The following is a 20,431-nucleotide window of genomic DNA, read 5'->3' as shown; positions in this document are numbered from 1 at the left end:
CAAAACGTACCCGTAGCTTATCCAATGAACACCAGCTTTCATTTTGCACGTCAGGTATACGCTAGTTTAAATAATCAAGGTGTGATATGGGCTTTACATTCTAGAGGTTATTGTTTTTTTTAAAAACACCTTTTTTATTTTAGGTACAAGCTAAACAATTCAATGCACTAAATGAGAGGATTATCTCTGCATCCTCCTATTCTTCAGTCCATGGTTTATTGCCTCTTGCAGTTTCTTTTTTCATGTCTAACGTTCATATTATCAAGAAAACAAACACATCTAAGCCTGAAAGTCTATATTCAAAAGCAATTATAATGACTAGTAAAACAATTATAATCTCATAACTAGCTCTTAAAATACAGACTTTAGGTCCCAATCAATTCACAAAAATCTTAACTTTTGGTAAGCTCATCCTAGGAAGCTTTAAGGTGTATTCAGACCGAGCACAGTGCTCATTGCAAATCTTCGGAGTTTGCTCAGCTTTTCAGTTGGAGTCATCACTTCCTGGATGGGGTGATGAAGTAAAGCCTCTTTTCCATTGAAAGTAAAGAGTTTTCGTGGATTTTTCAACCTGCTAAAAATAAGTATTTGGCTTCCTTGCCTGTCAAAGAAAGCTGGGACTAACCCCTCGCTGGCAAGCTGGGAGGCTTCTGTCCTTCCTCTGCTGCGTGTCTGGTGACACCATCACGCTGGTTTAGCATTGATACTGTCACCAGTGTGACAAAAATCATGAAAATAAATGGCGAAGAACAACATGTAAGGAAGGCAGGGCATACTAGGTATGCTTTATTGTTTTGCTCTATTATCTTTCCGAATCCCTCTCACCAGCACTGCTTCATGTTTAACGAATGTAAACGGAGTTGTTCCAGCTTGTTAGATCAGACGTGGCTGGGTTGGTGTGTTGACATCTGTACGTTGCGCGCAATGGTGTCAACTAGTTTAGCGGGACAACCCGCTCTGGTGTTCCCACAGCATGCCGATGAGAGCCGATGCATTTTTAACACCAGCCGCTCGCTGAGTTGTTTGACCCGTGCAGACGCGCTTCAGTGAGCTGTTCCCTCTGCCACTAAGAGCCGATTGGTCCCGGGTTTAAACCACTTTTTTGGCCAGCGTTAAAGGGGTATAAGAGGAGCTTCTGCCAAGATAATTCAAAATGAGACGTTTGGTCACGTTAATGTGGGCGATCTTTTTTTTTGTAAAACTTTGCCGTTGAATCTTAACAGCTGAGTAGCCTACAGCTGCAGAGCTAACGTAGCCGACGTTCTGTGGCCCTTTCCGTTCGGCCGGAGTGTCAATCAGTGGCCAGTGCTGTTACCACTGAATGCAACGTATATTAAAACACAAAAGATGTATTCAAAAGTTACATCACTGAATAAAATATTTATGTTGACTTATTGTCCAACCCCAGCTTCAAAAAAGTTAAAGTTAGTTTTTGGGTACAAAATCAGTGACAAGTATTAAACACAGTCATGTTCCTTCTGTCATCCTTTATCTTTCTCCTTGGGCTATATAAGATAAATGACTTCTACTAATCATTTCATGCAACTGGACATGGCTCCAGTGTAACGTGGTTTGAGAGCTCAGACTAAAAAAACTGGAAACCGTTTACATTGAAATTTATGGATATAGGATATACCTAGTAAAAGGTCAAATGTAGTTAGGGATGGGTACAACGTTTTCTTCCTGTCATTTATTGTTCTCTTAAAATATAACTTGCTGGCAGAGACGGTAATAATTTGTTTTTATTCATATTAAAGAAATAAACTGGGATTTATGCATCGATTTAAAATGTTTGATACCAGTTATTCAGTTATGAGAACGTATCGAGAAAGCATTTAATATTGCTCAGGTAGTTTCCTGACATAAAGTTATTTTCTGTATGTTTCGGGTGTATTTTTAAGTTTAAAAAATAATTTGGAAACATTTTGTTTTCTTTTCATCATAGGTTGCAGAGCAAAAAAACAAAGGTAAGCAGAATGTCTGTCTGTATACTTGCATGTCACCTTATCTACTTGTGTAACTTGTTCGCATGTTTGTTTGTTTTTGTGATCATGTTGGTAGTTTGCAATATTAATTTCTTTCTCTAGCATAAATTTTTTGGTTGGGTTTGGTTTCCTTTTACATTTATAATCTTATTAGAAATGGGGTTGTTTACATTTTGATTCTTTTAAAAGTGAACTCTATCAAATCCATTGGTACTATTGGTAGCTTTTTGAAAAAAAATAACTTGGTACAAGAGTATTTTAATTCAGCTTTGCTGAAATAAATCCCTTAATTGGCTTAATTTAAGCCCTATATTTTGGCTTTCCCTAATTTAATAATCTTTTTATTATCACTTTCAATGGCCTTTCTAATTTTTACTTTTTATGCATTTAGTAACCTGATTTTTTTGTAAAACAATTGGTTGTTTTAAATTAATGGAAATAATAAAAGAAACAAAAAAGTATAAGCATCAGGTGATTAATTGATAACACTCGACTGGGTCCAGAGTCAGTTCCAGAAATTGTTTGATGGTGTCTCTGGTTGACTCCGTTTATCGGGTTTTGTTCCTACAAGTCGTTGATAATCCCCTACCAGTGCTTCCAGTTCTTCTCATCTTTCTTTCTGCATTGCTTTTCCTCTAGTGACAGACGTGACCAAGCCGGCTGCTGCCCAGTCTCCTGCCACCCAAAGCAGCTCAGCCTCCCCCAGCCCTGGACCCACCCCTGCCACTGCCTCTCCATCTCCAGCGACCTCAGGCCCTGGCGGCGCTGCCACCCCGTCTCAGGGCGGCAACAATGCCAAGCGCCTGGCAGTGGCCAACGGACAACCCGCCTCCAACACCAGTTCTTCCTCCACCGCTGGCGGCCTCGGCGCTGCTGGAAACGGCAGTACAGGTAGTGGAGGCGGACCCCAAGCACCTCAGCAGCCATCGCGCTACATGCCGAGAGAAGTGCCGCCGCGGTTTCGCTGCCAGCAGGACCATAAAGTGCTACTGAAGAGGGGTCAGCCGCCGCTGTCCTCCATGCTGCTGGGAGGAGGGGGAGGAGGAGGGGATGGCCCAAACCCAAATATGGCTGCTGTCTCAGGTAACAGCAGTGTGCTGTCTTTGTCCTTCAGGGACAATATTCTGGATGTTTCAGGCTTTGAACTGCTGCATGGAATCTGACGTTCCTGCAGGTCTGCAACATTTCGGCATTTAGGACGCTGGCCTTTATGAACTGGAGTGTGACTTCCCTGTTGTAGATTATGTAGTTTCAATAAGTAAGGAATCGTAGTGACCCTTCTTTAATTTAAGAAAATAGACAGAAAAATGGAAGGTGTTTTTTTTTCATGCGTTGTATTTGCGTTTCTGTTTGACTCCTGTTAATTTTATTTTTTTTTTTTACCTTCTTTTTACAGATTCTGCATCTTCATTGGCTCTCACCTCATCAATTGCTGCTTCTACTTCTAATTATGCAAATTCCATGTGGGGGACAAGCTCAGGCGGCCAGGCTTCCTCTCAGGGCAAGGAGAAAGTCATTGTCGATGGCAACGACTTGGAGGAGTGGCCTAGTATTGCTGGCAGTGACGGAGGAAACGGCGGCAACAGCGGAATGCCTGTGAATAGCATCAGTGCCTCTGGCAACCAACCCTCACCCACTTCCTCATTCTCTTTGCCCAATGAATGTATGCAGTTGTCTAACAGTGCGGCATGGGGGACAACTGCCTCCCAGGGTCAGCTAGGAGGAGGTGCTGCAGTAGCTGCAGCTGGGCCTCTGCTACAGCAGCCCTCCTCACTTTCCAAAGCCCCCGCTGTGCACGGGTCCCATGATGCCAGTGGCCCCGTGGATGGTAGCAGTGGAATTCCAGGTGCCAATTTCAGTCCAAATGCCAACCCTTCAGCCTGGCCTGCTCTGGTGCAGCAGGACAGCCCCGCTGCTGCAGGGGAAGGAGCTCTGACTGCCTTCCATCACCAGGGCTCCGGAGGGTCCGCCAACAACTCTGCTTCCATGGGGCAGGGAGGCGGGGCAGTCGGTGTTCTGGGGGGTCACCCATCTATATCTGTGAATCAGTCAAGCGCCCATCAGCACCAACTTCACCAAATGCAATCCAGAGACAGAGAGGCTGGGGGAGGGAAGTGGGACAGTGAATCAGCCGGACCAAAAATTTCAGGGGGGGAAGGGATTGGGGGAGGAATGGACCATGGTGTTGGAGGAGGCAGGGTTGGTGCGGGAGACCCTAACGTTGCCACCTCCTGGAGAGGCCAACCTTCTTACTCTGCAGCTTACTCCAAAACGGGTGTCTCAAGAACTGACGGATGGGAAGGTGGGGAGAGTGGGGGGTTAGGAGCAGCAGAAGGGGATAAAGGGACATCGGGTTGGGGGTACCCTAGTTCTACTTGTGGCAGTGCTGAAAATGGGGGTAATTGTGGTCAAACCTCCGGGGCAACTCAGGGAGGGTGGGGGTTATCAGTAGTCGGAGCGGATCGAGGGGCTTCTGGTAGTGGTTGGGGAGGCAGCTCTGCTGGTATTGGTGGATCCAATCCAGCACCTGATGAAATGGGAAACTGCAGTAGTAACAGCAGCAGCAGTGGTGGAAGCACTGTGGGCAACCCCCCTACTGCTTCTTCATCATTAACAGCCGCTGCTGCCAACAGAGCCTGGGACAATCAGAAAGGAGAAGGCGAAGTGGGGGAATGGGGCGACGGAGCCGGAGGAAGAGGGGGATCTTCATCTAGCGGTGGGAATTCCAGAAGCGGAAGCATGACTAACAGTAATCGTATTCGCCGACAGGCACCAAACGCTGAAGCTGCCTTACAGAACTTGCTAAGTCGGTCTGATCTGGATCCTCGGGTCCTGTCCAACTCGGGCTGGGGCCAGACACAGATCCGGCAAAACACATCCTGGGATGTTGAGGAACAAGAAGGACACAACAAGGCTGGACCGCCTTCAGCTTCATCGAAACACCCGGCTGCTATTGGTGGTCCTACCCAATATTCTAGTGGACCCAGGACCCTAAGCACTGATTCAAAGGGTCCAGGGGTTAGTCCCTCCTTGATTCCTCCCACTGGGTCATCTGGAGAGGGTTGGGAGAGCAGCAGCAGCAACAGCAGCAGTAGTGGAGCATCTTTGTCTGGGAGAGCCCCCCCACCTACATCCTCCAACATGAGGCATCTTGGCGTCTCACAATCTGGGCCAGTGACCTCATCTGCACCTGGTCTGGCGTCGGGGATAATGCCGGGAACCCAGGCCAAAGCTACGGGTTGGGTTGGTGGAGGAAATGGTGCCGGGGATAATCTCGATTCCAAGGAATGGGGGAACGAAGAATGGAGGAGTAACAGTCAAGCAGAAAAGGGCGGAGGATGGGGGGATGTTGGGCAGAAAGGTGACTCATCGGGTGGAGGATGGGGAGATGGTCACCATGAAAAAGGAGCAGGGAGTTGGAAAGACATGGGCGGGAGTGATGAGGGAAGTGGGTGGGGATCAAAATCGAAGGTCGGGGCAGGAAAAAACTGGTTGGAGCAAGAATCAAAATCCAGCAGTGGAGGAGGTTGGGGCGATGGGAGGAGAAACGGAGGGCACTCAGGGGGAGATTCAGGTGGGGGTGGCTGGGGGAACTGGGACAGCAGTGCACCCCGGAGGACCTGGGGCACAGGGGGAGGGGGTGGCGGAGGGGGAGGGATGGATGGGGTTGGAGGCATGGGGCCTAAACCCCATCAGGGTTGGAGTGGAGGAAACAAAATGCACCAGATGCCAAACAGCCAGTCGGGCTCCGTCTCAGGCCCACAGGCACAACTGCAACAGCAACAATCACAGCCCCGCAATCAGAATCCACAGCTGCAGCAAGCATTGGACCAAGGGGTTATGCAAGGGGGCGGGGGGAGGAAGCTCGCCTCTCAAGCTCAGACACAGAACCAAAGCTCAGGCTGGACCTCGGGACCTCTTCCTTGCGCCCCCGGAGGTGGCGGCGGACCTGAACCAAGCGGCTGGGAAGAACCCTCCCCGCAGTCTATAAGCAGGAAGAGCGAGATAGATGATGGAACATCAGCATGGGGAGACCCAACCCATTACAACTATAAGCCGGTGAACCTGTGGGATAAAAACAGCGGCTCTGCTAGCCAGCAGCCACATGGACAGAGTCAGGCTCAGCAGCAGCAGCAGCAGGGAGCTCCTGTTCAGCAGCAGCCCAGCCGGCAGGCTGCAGCGCTCACAGGTATCCATCCAACTGTTACTTTGCTTTTATGTTGGTTATTGTTTTTGTTAAACGGCTAAAAATAAATTATGCTTATCCTTCCAGTTATGAGTTATTATATCGTAGTTGCTATATATGTAGCTGTATCTAAAAACTATTGATCCATTTCTAATATACTAGTGTGTTAACATCACATTTTAAGGCTGTTTTCTAATCAGAGTTTAGTCTATAACTGTGAGATCTCCCAAATGCCACTGTTTCCACATCCAGCATCTTTTATGACAGAGGTGGATAAAGGCAAAACAAATCCTACTTGCTTTAATTACTTCAACCTTCCTGTTAGGTGCTGAACATCTTGCTTTCTTATAATTTACTTTTTCTTTTATAAATGTCCTGTGTGTCCCAAAGTAGATTGTCTTTTGAATCTATTTCTGCTAAGCATAAAGCCAGGATTAGGCATGTTAACATCATTTGTATTTTTCTGCAGAACCTTCAGGCTGGAGTAGCACTTCTCCTGCTAGTCCTTCAGTAGACAACGGTACGGCAGCCTGGGGGAAACCCAATGAAGCTCCCACTGGCTGGGGCGATCCTGATGATACCGGAGGGAAGACGGGATCCTGGGGAAACACTTCAAACTCAATCAGATCTGGTTAGAAAGTCACACATCTTTAAGAAACATTTGAAAAAAGCTGAATAGCAGTTAAAGGAGACTGCCAGTAGGGTTTCTATTTATTATGCTGAATTTAAGCTAGAATTTGTTATAACTTGGATTTTTGATCCTATGCTAAAGCTTCAAAGTCTATGCAAGATGGCTGGGGGGACAAGGAGAGTTCGATGGCAGCTTCACGCCACTCTAGCTGGGAGGATGAAGAAGAAGGCAGCAGTATGTGGAACAGCACAGGTTCCCAAGGAAGTGGCTCATCTTGGGGACAAGGAAGCAATGGAGGCTGGGCTCAAAGTAACCCAGTGAAAAAGACCAGCAGCAAGGTGTGTTACTGCTGGGGGGGGGGTTCCAGAAGAAAGATACAAGTCTATATGTCATAGGGAACGTATCACTTTATTTCTGACAAGTGGTTTAGTAAACTGGTTATTGGCAGTCTTTACCTTGATGTTATGTAACTCTTGGTGTGTCCACTCTTATCAGGGTCCTCTAAAGGCTGGAGGGGATTCATGGATGAGCCCCATCAACAGGCAGTTCTCCAATATGGGAATTCTGGTAAGGCTAAATTTTAATGCAGATACAGCACAGAGCAACAGTGTACCTTCAATTCTACCTTCGTCAGGACTTTGTTAAAGTTTCACAAATTCATACATAACCGAAATAAAAAGGAATAAATGATATTTTTAAATGAAAACTCCTTAAAGTATGCTTATCCCCACTCCCAATCACTGCTGTAAACCACCTATCAGCTGTGGTTTATTTCTCTACCTGATTCAGTTATGAAAATTTAAGCCTGCGTTAACTAGACCATTCCAGATCATGAAACAGCTTTGACCTAAACGATCCATAGTATCTCTGGGTGCATGTTTAGTTCAGTTCAGTTTATTTATACAGCGGCAATTCACAACATGTCATCTCAAGGCACTTGACAATTCACCAGATCATACATTTAAATTGATTCAAAGTTTTCTATCGAAGTAAAACCAGTTGATTGCATTGACTCAAATGCAATCCCTCACACTTAGCATGCTTGTAGTGACAGTGGAGAGGAAAAACTCCCTCTTAACAAGAAGTGACCTCCAGCAGAACCAGGCTCAGTGTGAGCGGCCATCTGCTGAGGTCGAGTGGGATTCAAGGAGACAGAAGCAGAGATACAAAAAGCAGCTGTAAGAGGCGGCCCCGTCCAGGAAACACACAGCCAGGCAGATGAGCTCTGAGCCAGCTCCCATGTCAGAGGATAAAGAGAGCACATCCCGGCAGTCACAGTCAGAGAAACAGAACTACACTGGAAAAAACATAACATAACTATAGAGCTAGCTCAGGATCTATCTTATGTTCTTTCTGTGATTATCGCTCTCCCTGCCCAGCCTGTCGGTCCAGGTGGACCTCCCTGTCCTTGTGGATCTGCAGTTGGTTTATCCTCCCTAGGTTGAGATGATGGATGAAACAGAGCTCTGGGAAAACCTAAAGGGCTGTGTATACTCCCACAGCAGTGTGACGCAGTTAGCTTGTTGCAGATGTGAAGCAGATCATTTTGATTTGTGCCCAATTTTAAAGTGTGGTCTCCGCTATGTTATCCCATGCAACAACGCAAGAGGGACAATCACAAACCAGCTAGGATTGTGCGTGTCCATGTGTCAGTTTGCTGAGCTTGTTCGCTGTCTACAACCCCTCATCCAAAGCCAGACCACACACATTTCGCCTGTGTGTGTTCCTGAAAGACTTGCTGTGGCGCTGCGTGTTTTGGCTTTGGGCGCAAACCAACAGACCGTCGCACCGAGCTACAAACTAGCGTCCTGTACGGATTCTGGGATAGTGATATCTGCGTTAACTTTGATGCAGACCACCTGATTTCTGAGCATAAACCAGGCTTAACCCTGCTTTTACTTCCCCATTTTCTCCCTGAGTTTTCCATGGTATTTCATGCAACACTTTTCTGTTTTTTGTTTTTGTTAAAATTCCACTGAGTTAAAAATGTATGTTTTTAAAGTAAAATATGTGGTAGTATGACATGTATTATTTTTTTTTTTTTGTGGCAGTGTACTGGTTTTGTTTGTGATTATAATCCGATTTATTCTCCTCCTCTGTTGGACAGAACGATGATCCCAGTGGCCCAAACATTGACCTGCCTCCAGGTTCTATTCAGGAGAAGAAAATGGAGGCTGAGAAACGAGGCATAGGACTGAACGATTTCAACGGAGACATGAGAAAAGGAGGAAGAGGAGGCGGTCCAAGTGGAGGAGGGATTTATCGCCCTCCTGGGTCCAAAGACCCAGCACAACTGGATGCAGGCTCTTATTATGACAAGGTAATGTTTCAGATCTAATCTAGTTTCTGTCTGTTGTCTTTGTCTAGATAATGTTCCCTCTTGCGATTTCTGCTCTCTTCTTCCTACTTTTTATCTGCCTCCCCCTTTTCTCCACCTTCCTTTACACCCGTCACTGCTTCCCAAATTGGGCTTCCTATGGCTGTCACTGTGACAGGCCTTGCATTTGATCAGTCAGGATGGGTGCCTTGGGGAGGAGGCTCCTTACTCTCTGTACTCACCACCCACTGCCTACAAGCCCCATACCCTCTTCAACCACTCTGTCCCCTTTAGACAAGTAAGATTCCCACTCCTCTTGTTTCTGTCCTGTTGTCTTTTTTATCTTTGACTTGTATTATGTATTGTATGTTAAATGTATTCATTAAAGTCTTTCATCCATTGATGTTCCATTCCATTTTCTGTGGAAATGTAGGTTTTCTGACATTTCTTCTGATTGCAGGGCGGTCACAGTATCTTTGGCAATGCTGGAGGAATGTCCCAGTCAAGGCATCAACCAAGTGTCCCCCCAATGAACCAGTCCCCAGGGATGCGAGCACAAGTGCCTCATCAGTTCCTGTCACCTCAGGTAGGCCGCCTTTAACCTCATCCTTTCTTTTTGTTGGCTCCTTTCAACAGTCCAATGAGCCAGAGCTGTCATTGTTTACCCATCAAACCATAGGGGCTTGATGTTATCGCTCGTTTTTTCTGCACTTTGGATTGACGTTGCTCATTAGATCAGAGCATGTTCTGCTTCATGCTCCACTGCTCCGCGATTCTCATTCAGTTTCCACTGTCCTACTCCCGGGCAGCTATAATCACTGTCCCACCCTTGTCCAATCTGCCACTGAGCTCCTCTGTTCCTCCGCATTTAGCTTCTATAGCTAGCCCCAGCCAGGTGTAGCTTCTCCTCGCTGATGTTTTTTCCCCAGTGGGTTTCTTCTCTCTGCCTTCTCTCCCCGGCTCTAGAGGCCTGATTCCCTAGAGGGATCCTCCAAGCTCCTGTTGCGGTTCCTTAGTTCCAGAGGGTGATACAGCTGACAGCCTGTTTTGATTCTGTTTTTTTCTCTGCCAGTGTACTCGCACTGCTTTTCTGCTGCTTATGTCTGAGCTCCAGAATGCCGTCTCACCAAGCAACCCTCTGTTGTCTGAGTGATTTGTCCCCCAATGCGGAACAGCAGGGTCCCGAACTGAATCACGGATAGACAGAAGTACCACTGAAAGGGAGCTTCATCCAGACCTGGTCTATGGTTCCATCTCTGGGAATCCGGTGAACCTTGGAATGCTGACAGCTTTATTTCTAAAGTCAAAAATACTGCAAATCACTTTTTAAATCCATATCCTCCATGATGAGGTGAAACCAACGACCAGCAGACGCCATGATGTATGAACCTTTCACCTGCTGTTTGAAAAGAGAAACTGGCAAAATGTTTGCAGCTTTTGCATTCTGTGTGAAAACACTTTTAAAATTTAGTGTAAAACTTTCGCCTACAGTGGAGAAATGTGCTCTGCTTAAATCAGTCTGAACATTTAAAGGCAGACCAACAAAATTAGATTTTCAAGAGTCATTTCACACGCTTTGACCTTTTTTTTTTTTTTTTCAACCACAATGTCTAAATAGAAAATAAAAGCTACAACGTTCATCTATCAAACGTGACGCCTTCTAACAGTTGAAGTCATTGGTTAAAGCTTGTGTTTGTGGTAACAGATTGTCTTCCTGCTTGTCTCTAGGTGCCAGGGTCCATGCTGAAGCCGATGCCCCCTCCCAGTGGCAGTGTGGGAGGTGTTGGTGGCATGGGAGGGGTAGCAGGAGTTGGGGGAGGAGTCTTTGCTCCACAGCTATCCCCTCAGCATCTCGCCATGCTCAGCAGCATCTACCCACCTCAGATCCAGTTGCAGCTGGTGAGAAGCAGCGCTACACACCTGAAAACTGCTGCAGGGACCAAATTAAATCCCAGAAGGAGTTTTAGGATGGTTTTAGTGTATCTTTTTAGTAGAGACATAAGTTTAATCAGCAGCAGAGCCTTTAATTGAAAGATTGAGATGAGAACCAAATGTCTGAAGTCTAACAGAAATAGTGAAAAGTTTTGTTTTTCTAAAGTAGAAAGTTGGGTTTTTATTTTGCATTTTTAGGAATAACAAAGGAAAATAAATGCCTTTCCCCACCCTCTGCCTAGATTTAAAAAAAAGCAAGAAAAAAAAGTCAAACATTTGTTTTATGAGCTTCCATCTGTGTGTTTTTTTGTATTTTTCCTCTTAGGCTTGTCAGCTCTTACTGCAGCAGCAGCAACAGCAACAGCCACCACAGCAACAACAGATACTGCAAAACCAGAGGAAGTTCACACCAAATGTGCGGCAGCAGAATGACCCTCAACAGGTACTACTATGCACCATTTCCTTTTGCAAGGTGCTGCACATGACGGTCGCATTACTGAACCCCTCATCAAGCGGCTCTGGCTTCATTTGGGCCGGGCCGTGCTCTATGATGTTTGTGCTCATCAAGGTTAGGGAGGATCACAGAGCTGTGGGGGATCAGCTGGTCTTTTATTAACGATGTACAGCAGCCCTTACTTCATACTTTGTTGCTAGCCTCTTTTTTTAAGCTTGCAAAAGTATTCACACCCCTTGCTCCTTTTCACATTTGTTACATCAAGCTGATAGAATTGTAGAGTTGTTCGATCTCCAGCCAATTGGAGTGCACTTCTGCTACTTTGTAAAGGATTAGAAAAAGGTTTCATTCCATCCTGTCTGCTGGTGGAGGTAAACCCTAAAGACTTTCTTCTGTTTTCTTTCTTCATCGCCTCAGCTGGCCAGGATAATGGCGGTCCTCCAGCAGCAGAGGCAGCACCAGCAGATCGGAGGCTTAGGCAGCGGCCCTAAGCTCTCCCCCTCCCACCACAGCGGAATGGGTCCAAAGCTTCCTGGAAGTGAAACGCTGCCTCACCCAGGCCTGGGCGGATCAGTCGCCGAGCTGCAGCAGAAAGCGTTCGGACCGTACTCTGGTCAGTCTCTGTTTAATGAAGCAGGTAGTTGACTGAGACATTATTTGTTTACAACAATCTGAACTGGTGGTCTTATTTATATTAGCTCTGCAAAATGTTAATGGTGTTTCTTAAATCTACTGATTAAAGTAGATAAAATAATAAATATTTCAATGAGTTATTTTTATCAAAAATAACACCAATTAATGAAGACAAAAAAACTTTTTTTATTTTTTTAGATAATATAATAAATATTTCAATGAGTTATTTTTATCAAAAATAACACCAATTAATGAAGACAAAAAAACTTTTTTTATTTTTTTATTTGTGACTATATCCCTAAAGAAACGTTAAAACTCACCGCTAGCTGTTAACAAGCATTTTTTTGTCAGAACCTGTGAAAGTTTTGTCTTTAGTGGTTTGCAGCTCCATCTTTTTTGAATATTTCCATTTATGGATATTATTTTGTTATTTTTTAACCTGTTCTCTGTCTTTATGTTCACAGGATTTGGTTCTGCTGTGAACCTTCCGGGTCTGGAACATGGAGCCTCCATGATGGGGGGGCCCGGAGGCATGAAGGACCTAGGGGCTCAGCAGTCCCGTTTTAAATGGATGATGGAGGGAAACTGCTCCCCTGATACTTCCTCACCCGACAACTTGTATCACAAAAATGGTAAGAGTCATGTGGCTTTTATTGCTGTTTGTATTCAATCATAGATGCTCTGTTCAGGATTTCTGCTGCCTATACCGATCACCCATTATTTATGTAGAAATACTACAACTGGCTGAATCGTAAATTCACTTGCTTTTGTCAAAACTTATAAACGAACTTGCAGGCACAATGCAGCAAGTATTCAATCAAAAAGACGAATAAGGAATTTACCATTTATTTGGTTAAAACCAGATTCATTTGAATCATTTCCAAAGGTAATGTCTGATTCAAATGAATATGTAATATTAGGTAATTAATCAACATATTGATCCAATCATGTTTGTTTTCATTCAGCATGCATTATTCACAGTAGGAGCACTTTGAAATGTCCAAGAGGGTCAAATTTAGGGTAAAAGCCATTTGTTCAATGTTCCCTTTATTACTGCAATGCTGTTTTCAGCACTGAAAGCACCTTTAATTGCTGTTGCTGCAACAAACTCACCTTACCTTGATTTACGACTATTTATTGGAGGGGATGGAAAGACTCACAGCTGTAACTGCAGTATATACGAAGGAGCTGATTAGAAATGTGCACCACACTTTTCAGATTTTTATTTTTTTTTTAAAAGTACTTAATTTTTCTTCCAGAATATCTTAGATTGTTTGTAACATGTTGCAATGTTACACAGAATATGTAATTCCAATGTGGTTTGTGAACCATCTGGTATTAAATGATGACGCATTTATCTTCTGCCTGTCAGGTCCTGTCACCCCGATAAAGATGCCAGGAAGCTCACCTTACTCCCAGTTTGACATAGTGGGTGATGGACCGAGTGACAACTGGCATCGCACCCCTGGCAACAAGATGGGTGCCAAGACTACCAACACACCAAGCTGGCCTCCTGGTGAGTGATTCCACAAGGTTTAAGCAGGATAGAAACCGAAAGGCTTCCTTTACGACCATAAATGGACTTCCTGCCTGCCTGGTTGCACCGTTTGCATCTCAAACGGCGTACATGATTGTTCCTGCTGTAGAGTTCCAGCCTGGGGTGCCATGGAAAGGAATCGATCGTGTTGATCCAGAGTCTGATCCATACATGACGCCAGGGAGCATGATGGGAAATGCAGTTTCCCCCGGTCTCAACGACAGCGAGCACCAGTTGTTACAAGACAATACCGGTATAGCTTTGAATGGTAGCACACTTTCAATGTTTATGTTATGATTCCTTTGGTTTTTATTTAAATTTTACATGCATTTAATTTACAAACTAATTCATTGTTCAGTTTGCAGTCATGTTATAGTAACTGGTTGCATCTTTTATGCAGATTCCACCCCTCCCCTGAACACCTTGCTGCCTTCACCTGGTGCCTGGCCCTACAGTGCCTCAGACATCCTTAACAATGCACACAACTCAGGTAAGAAAAAAAATGGAAGAAAACTTTTGAATTTTAGTTTCTGTCTTCTCTGGTGTCATTTTCACAACCCTTTTGCATCTATTGCTACGTTCACACAGCAGCCTGAAGTGATCCGATCTTTTCATGACAGTCTGAACAACATGTATCAGATTTTTTTTTTTTATGTGACCCAGGCCACTTGGCTGTGTGGTCCTGAATTTGATACATGTCTGATCTTTTCAAATTGGACCTGTGTCTGAACGCATTTATCCGACCTCTACGCCATTAATGCACCGAAGGTCACTATTCTGAATCTTGCTACCCAGAAGCAGCAAGAAAAACAAACACCGTGTTGGACGATAATGCAGGGAGACGCTTTTATTTTCAACCATCTTTAAAGATTGTGTTAATGGAGTGGCTGAAATGAAATGGAATATTGCAAGATGCGCCCCAGCACTACCATCCACGTTTACTTCAGTAAACACAGAGCATGCTTGCTTGTGACTTAATTGTGTCCTGTACTGCACATGCGGGACCCTTAAAATTTATGAATTTAGTTCAAACAGGAGATCACATACAGGTCGCATATATTTGGAAATTTGAACAGCCACACAAAAGAATAGGATTTCACAAAAAATTGAGCATTAAGCCTTTAAGCAATCTAAAGTAGTATATTAGAATCCTAGAAAAGTATCACAGCTTGAATAAAGGGAAGGTTCACAATAATCGTTCAGATTTCTGCCACAAATTTCATTAAATGAAACAAAGGCAGCGTAAGATTAAAAAAAATCACAGCTTACAGTGTTTATGTTGGATGCAAAAATAACTAAGGTTAAATCAAACTGTCCAGTTTCATCGTTTTTTTATTTTATTAACCACAGTGTTCACTTATTGATTTTTATGCCTTGCTCTGAAGTTTGCGATGCAGAAAAAGAATATTTAAAATCGCTGGCTGCATTCTGAATCACAAACCAAGCAGATAAAAACTCCTTTTCACCAGTGAAAAACTCTTTTGGTTTCTTCAGTTCAGTTTTTATGCAGCCTCGTTGCATGCCTAAAAAGTAGCCATTATTTGATCATACTTGAATAAATTTGCTCATAAAGATCTAGTGGTAAAAATAGAGAAATGTAAATAACTTTGATGTTTTAAATCTTTTTAGTTCAGTTTTAGTTTCTATCCGTAGCTGAATAATTGTTGCAGGGACCTGACGTGATGCGTCCAAAGCATAAAGCTGTTTTTATTTATTAATATGATTGTGTGCGTGATCTCTGTAAGTTTGACAAATCTAGTATCTTTACAAATGAACCAGCCTTTAGTCTCTTGTGTTTTGGGTGTTTTAATGATGATTAGTTTGTCCCTCAAAGTCTCTCTGGTTTTCTTGCAGCAAAGTACACAGAGTACAAGACCAGCTGGCCCCCAGAACCTCCAGGACACAAGTCTTGGAAAGCCAGCCGTGGCAGCAGCCAGGCCCAGTTATCCCGTCCACCTCCCGGCCTCGCCAGTCAGAAGCAGGCCTCTCCCTCCCCTTGGTCAGGAGGCGCTCCTCGCTCGGCTGGAAGAGGGTGGGGAAGCGGCTCGAGCAACACTGGTAAAACTACCCTGCATGATGTTTGGGTTGTATTTTTTTTTTCTTAATCAAGATCTTGTTCATGTGACACCAGAACGATGAAGTCAACTTTCATTTATAAGTGTTAAAATGATTCCTTGTAGCCAATCAAAGCAGTCGTGATTGCAGCGGCTCGTTTCCTCTTTGCAGGCTCAGCCTGGAGTGACGGAAGCTCTCGGGAAAGCTGCTGGTTGGTGCTCAGTAACCTCACACCCCAGGTACAGTGAAATTTACTCTGAGGCACCTACAGGAAAAAAATCCTCTGAGCTTGTATCCAAACCTAGACTCTAGAATGATAGATCCTTGTGTACGTCTGCAGATCGACGGTTCCACTCTGAGGACCATCTGCATGCAGCACGGACCCCTGCTGACCTTTCACCTCGGCCTGACCCAAGGCACTGCTCTGATTCGCTACTGCTCCAAACAGGAGGCAGCCAAGGCCCAGAGTGCACTCCACATGTAAGGCTGGGGGGGCGGGACAGGTGGTTGGATTATCTGAGCATTGCTCAGGTCATTCATTTATGACTAAGGTTTTCAACTACTTGAGAAAAAATGGTCCTCTACTGTGATGGGCACCATAGATCTTCATTTTTGTTTGTTTGTGAGGCATTACACTTTAAGCAACTACAGCGTTTGGTGTATATAATTGGGTTTTATGTGACAGACCAACATGTTTTGATGTGTTGCATAATTAGGCTGTCAAAGAAACTGCGATGCAGGGTTTCCTGAAAAAAGCAGCATTTAAAGATAATTTGTTACTAATAAAGTTTCTGGGTGTACATCTTTACCAGGATGTCTACAGAAAGTTAAAAACAATGGATCTGGATGGAAATGTAGTTATTTTCCTGGCCTGGATTTAACCATAACCCTTCTCCAACCATATTCAAATCAAAGATGTTTTTTTTTTTTTTTTTTTGATGACCAGCTTCTACGCCATCTTAGAATCTGCTGTTCTTAAACTGGGTCTAATTTAGAAACTAAATAAGTTTACTTCTAAACTTGAAACTTTCAGCCACAAAACGAAAACTAGATTTCTGAAGCTCTGATCCTTCACAGTGATACTTTATTTGAATAAAGTATGGATTATTTTTCCCGTTCTCTTTGGGTCAACATATCTATTAATGTCTTTTTATGACAGGACTTGTAATGGAGATAATAAAAATAATTGAATAACTTTATTGATCTCACAATTGAGAAACTTACCTCTGCATTTAACTCATCCCCTTGGGGAGCAGTGGGCTGCCATCGTGGGGCGCCCGGGGTGCAGTGTGGGGTTAAGGGTCTTTGCTCAGAGACCCAGAGTGGCAGTCTGTGGGAGTGGGTCTCAAACTCAGAACGTCAGGATTCCAAGCTCTATGATCTCACCACTAGGCTGATCCATTGTTTTTTCTTTCTAAAACAAATTATTGAATAAATGGTTGAAAAGGTAGAAAATTATTAATAAGCTCACAGTTTGCAACCTATTAAGAACATTTCAATTAATAAAAAAATACTTTCAATATTGATGGAAATTTTATGCATTTAATGCATAAAAACAGGAAGAAAAAACATCTGAAGCTGACATGTTTAGATCACTTTTACCGTTTAAATCAATGCTTTGTTCTTTAGATGTTTCTCCATTGCATGATGCTGCCACCACCTTTTATCTCTGGAGATAATGCTTTCAGTGTGGCCGTCTTCTCATATTGTTTTTAAGGTCATTTCTTCCACTTTTGTAGTGTGAACTTCACAGCTCATGGCAAACAGCACTTTGAGGGCTTACTTTTTTCTTTTTTATATATATAAATCTTTTATAAGCACCAGATGATTGGAGTACATGACTAATACATTTCTCAGTTAAGCTGAGGTTCTCTGCCTCCTATCCAGGATTGCAGTTTTTTATACAGACTGGCTGTAAATGCCCCCATTCTATCTTTATTTTACATTTTGTTGAAACTTGAATACTTTATAAATATGCAACTTTTTGTGTTGGTCTATCCTAATGGTTCCCAAAAAAAGGGGAGGGAGCTAGAAAAAAACTGCACGAATTACCAGTTATGAAACATTATTTAGAAACCATATACTTTAATGGCAATGTTTATTTCTGTGAAACAGTAAAATTAACAGTTTAACCTAAAATAATTATACTTTAGAAGTGTTTTTTTGATTTGTGGTTTTGTTTATTTCCGATATGTTTACTGAAATTAACTGTTCGTTGTTCAACTTGAAAATACTTTCAAACTAAAGGGAGGCCAATAAAGAAAAAGTCTGGTAGCCACTGATCATTAAATCACAAATAACCCTGTGGAAAATTTAAGTGGATATTAAGCTCTTAATTTAGTGGTGAAAAATTGATGATCTCTGTATTTTTGTTGTTGTTGTTGTTTGTTTCAGGTGTGTTCTGGGTAACACCACCATCCTGGCAGAGTTTGTGAGCGAGGAGGAGGTTGGGCGTTATATTGCACATTCCCAGGCTGGAAGCGAAGGAAACGCTGCTGCCTCTGCAGGCTTGGGGCCCACAGCAGCCTCTGCAGTTGGAACCGGCAGCAATGGAGGAAGCTGCGAAAGGGGCGGGGCCGGAGGCCCCGGCGGGGGAGGAGTAGAAGGCGCCTCCCCGGCTGGAGTAGCAACGTCTTCCAGCTCAGGGTGGCAAAGTCTGGACAGTACAGGCAGCTCATCGGACCCGTCCGCCGCACAGGGGCCCGGGCTCGGCATCTTCACGCAGTGGAGCAGCAACGGATCCGGGGTGGGAGGAGCTGGAGCCATGGAGGCAGGGCGGCAGGGTCTGTGGGGCGGGATCGGGGGAATGAGCGGGGCAGGTTACCCCAGCGGCGGCAGCAGTCTCTGGGCTTCTCCAGCACTTGAGGATCGTCACCAGATGGGCAGCCCCGCCGCTCTGCTGCCAGGGGACCTGCTGGGCGGGGGCGCCGACTCCATCTGACAAAACGACTGACGCACGTTTTCACTCTGCATTTACTCAGAAGATGGGAAGCTACACTGGTCATCCAGAGACACTTACTACACACGGCCCACATGCACACAGAGACTGCTCGACTTTAAAATGAAGAGAACAGGAAAACTTGAAAGGGGGAAGAAGGTGAAACCATTAACTTTGTAGGACTTTTTACTCCAAATCTCACCATCAGCATCCAGAGACCCGATCACTCAGGCATGCACTGTAGACCGGCTCAGCCAGAGCCGTACATGTCAGCCAGTTCAGCCATTGCTGTTTTTAGTGTGCCACTTCCTTTCTTTTGTATCACGATTTAATGGTCAGATCTCAAAAGTCAGACTTGCAGACTGAGCCGTCTAGACCTGGCTGGCATAATTCTTTGCTCCAGGCTTCATTTGTTTTTGTTTTTTTTCGGGGAGGGCAGGGGATTGGTAGCTTGAAAGCGAGATGGATTTGAAGAGGATGTGAGCTTGTAGAGAATCTGGGACAGCACCACACTACTGAATCTAAAGGATGAGCTGTAACAGAGATGCAGAAATTAGTTTGTCTGTAGGTACTGACACATCGATGTGGTTGGAAATTCGCCATTAGAGGGACCCAGGGTAAAAACACAAGCATCATTAGCCAAACTTGCACTATATTCCTCTGGGTTTGTTGTTCCTCTACAAATCCCTCCTCGTTTTTTTTTTTAGTTTTGTTTTTTTTTTACTGTGCTATAACACAAGAACTGAGGACCTTACTGGACGCTTAAACGTTGCAACAGCTGTGGCCTTGGCTGAGAACCCAGCGGCCGCCCTGCCATGTCAACACCATTGCACCCTCTCATCATTTACTCTCTGCTTATATATTTGACAAGTACAGTTGTATCTCTCTCTGTCAGTGTACGTTGGTTGTTTATCATATTTTTATGTTTTAAAAAGAAACAAAATACGTGAAATTTTGTGGAAGTACCGAGATGTCCTTCTTGCCCTTCAAACACTGACCTCGCTATTGTATTTTTTAATATTTTGTTTTCTTTATTCAAGAAATGGATTTGATGTAATCATAACTTGGATCACTTATTTACATGCTGTAAAGCTGCCCTCCTGCCTGCCTGTGTGTGCATGAAGAGTGTCAACATTCATTGGCTGAAAGCAGGAGTATGTGAAGATGATGTCGGGTGTGTCTGTTTTTTTTTTCTTTGTTTTTTTTTTGCTCCCACTTTTAAATGTTTGTGTTTGCGTGTATGCTAACCTTTGAACACTTACTGGTTTCATTCTGGGAAGTGAATGGATGCCATTCTGACATCTTCCGTTGGAGAGAAAAGCGGCGATTGGATGTGTGCTAATTTTTGCGTGCTTGACCGTCTGACTTAAACAAATCTGGCACTATTGCATACGTCTCTTATGTCAGATGTTTTTTCTTTTTAAGCAGCATTTTGTTCCTGTTTGTATTTTTTTTTTTTTTTTTTTTCTGTCAAATGCAATAAGAGTAATGCTTTGTTTTTAAGACAAAGCAAGAAACTGAAGGCATTTGTGTAAAGATGCCATGTCCTACCATACCAAGCTGAGCTGGAACAGTGTTTAACAGACACGTTAAAGACATTACCTGTTTTACTGTGTTTTTTTTTGTTTTTTTTGTTATGTATCCGTTTAAATTAAGTCAGTCTTTATCATCACTCCTGTTCAGGATGTTTTCATTTATTTCATATGTTACAAAAAGTTGAGGAAGTTAATTTAAAGCAGAAAAGAACAAAATAAAGGTTGAGT

At 43.9% G+C, this 20,431-nt stretch overlaps 1 protein-coding gene across 1 annotated transcript in view; it reads left to right on the top strand.

Moving 5' to 3' along the window:
- LOC107089543 (trinucleotide repeat-containing gene 6B protein-like) overlaps positions 1 to 20,431 on the top strand; it is a 24,965-nt gene extending 4,534 nt beyond the window's left edge. Inside the window, exons 3-22 of the mRNA XM_015382399.1 lie at positions 1,946 to 1,967; positions 2,625 to 3,068; positions 3,382 to 6,174; positions 6,641 to 6,802; positions 6,944 to 7,140; positions 7,298 to 7,369; positions 8,910 to 9,122; positions 9,298 to 9,417; positions 9,580 to 9,705; positions 10,848 to 11,018; positions 11,377 to 11,493; positions 11,923 to 12,118; positions 12,603 to 12,770; positions 13,511 to 13,654; positions 13,785 to 13,928; positions 14,076 to 14,165; positions 15,530 to 15,733; positions 15,902 to 15,969; positions 16,071 to 16,210; positions 18,125 to 20,431. Coding sequence (XP_015237885.1) covers positions 1,946 to 1,967; positions 2,625 to 3,068; positions 3,382 to 6,174; positions 6,641 to 6,802; positions 6,944 to 7,140; positions 7,298 to 7,369; positions 8,910 to 9,122; positions 9,298 to 9,417; positions 9,580 to 9,705; positions 10,848 to 11,018; positions 11,377 to 11,493; positions 11,923 to 12,118; positions 12,603 to 12,770; positions 13,511 to 13,654; positions 13,785 to 13,928; positions 14,076 to 14,165; positions 15,530 to 15,733; positions 15,902 to 15,969; positions 16,071 to 16,210; positions 18,125 to 18,671 — 6,138 coding nt within the window. The 3' untranslated portion in view covers positions 18,672 to 20,431. The remainder of the gene's footprint in view (positions 1 to 1,945; positions 1,968 to 2,624; positions 3,069 to 3,381; positions 6,175 to 6,640; positions 6,803 to 6,943; positions 7,141 to 7,297; positions 7,370 to 8,909; positions 9,123 to 9,297; positions 9,418 to 9,579; positions 9,706 to 10,847; positions 11,019 to 11,376; positions 11,494 to 11,922; positions 12,119 to 12,602; positions 12,771 to 13,510; positions 13,655 to 13,784; positions 13,929 to 14,075; positions 14,166 to 15,529; positions 15,734 to 15,901; positions 15,970 to 16,070; positions 16,211 to 18,124) is intronic.

Source organism: Cyprinodon variegatus, unplaced genomic scaffold (genome assembly GCF_000732505.1).
Source record: "Cyprinodon variegatus isolate N-32 unplaced genomic scaffold, C_variegatus-1.0 Scaffold256, whole genome shotgun sequence".
NCBI classification, from domain to species: domain Eukaryota; kingdom Metazoa; phylum Chordata; class Actinopteri; order Cyprinodontiformes; family Cyprinodontidae; genus Cyprinodon; species Cyprinodon variegatus.
Note: the sequence above shows the minus strand (reverse complement) of the source record. Positions and strands in the feature narration are given on the sequence as shown.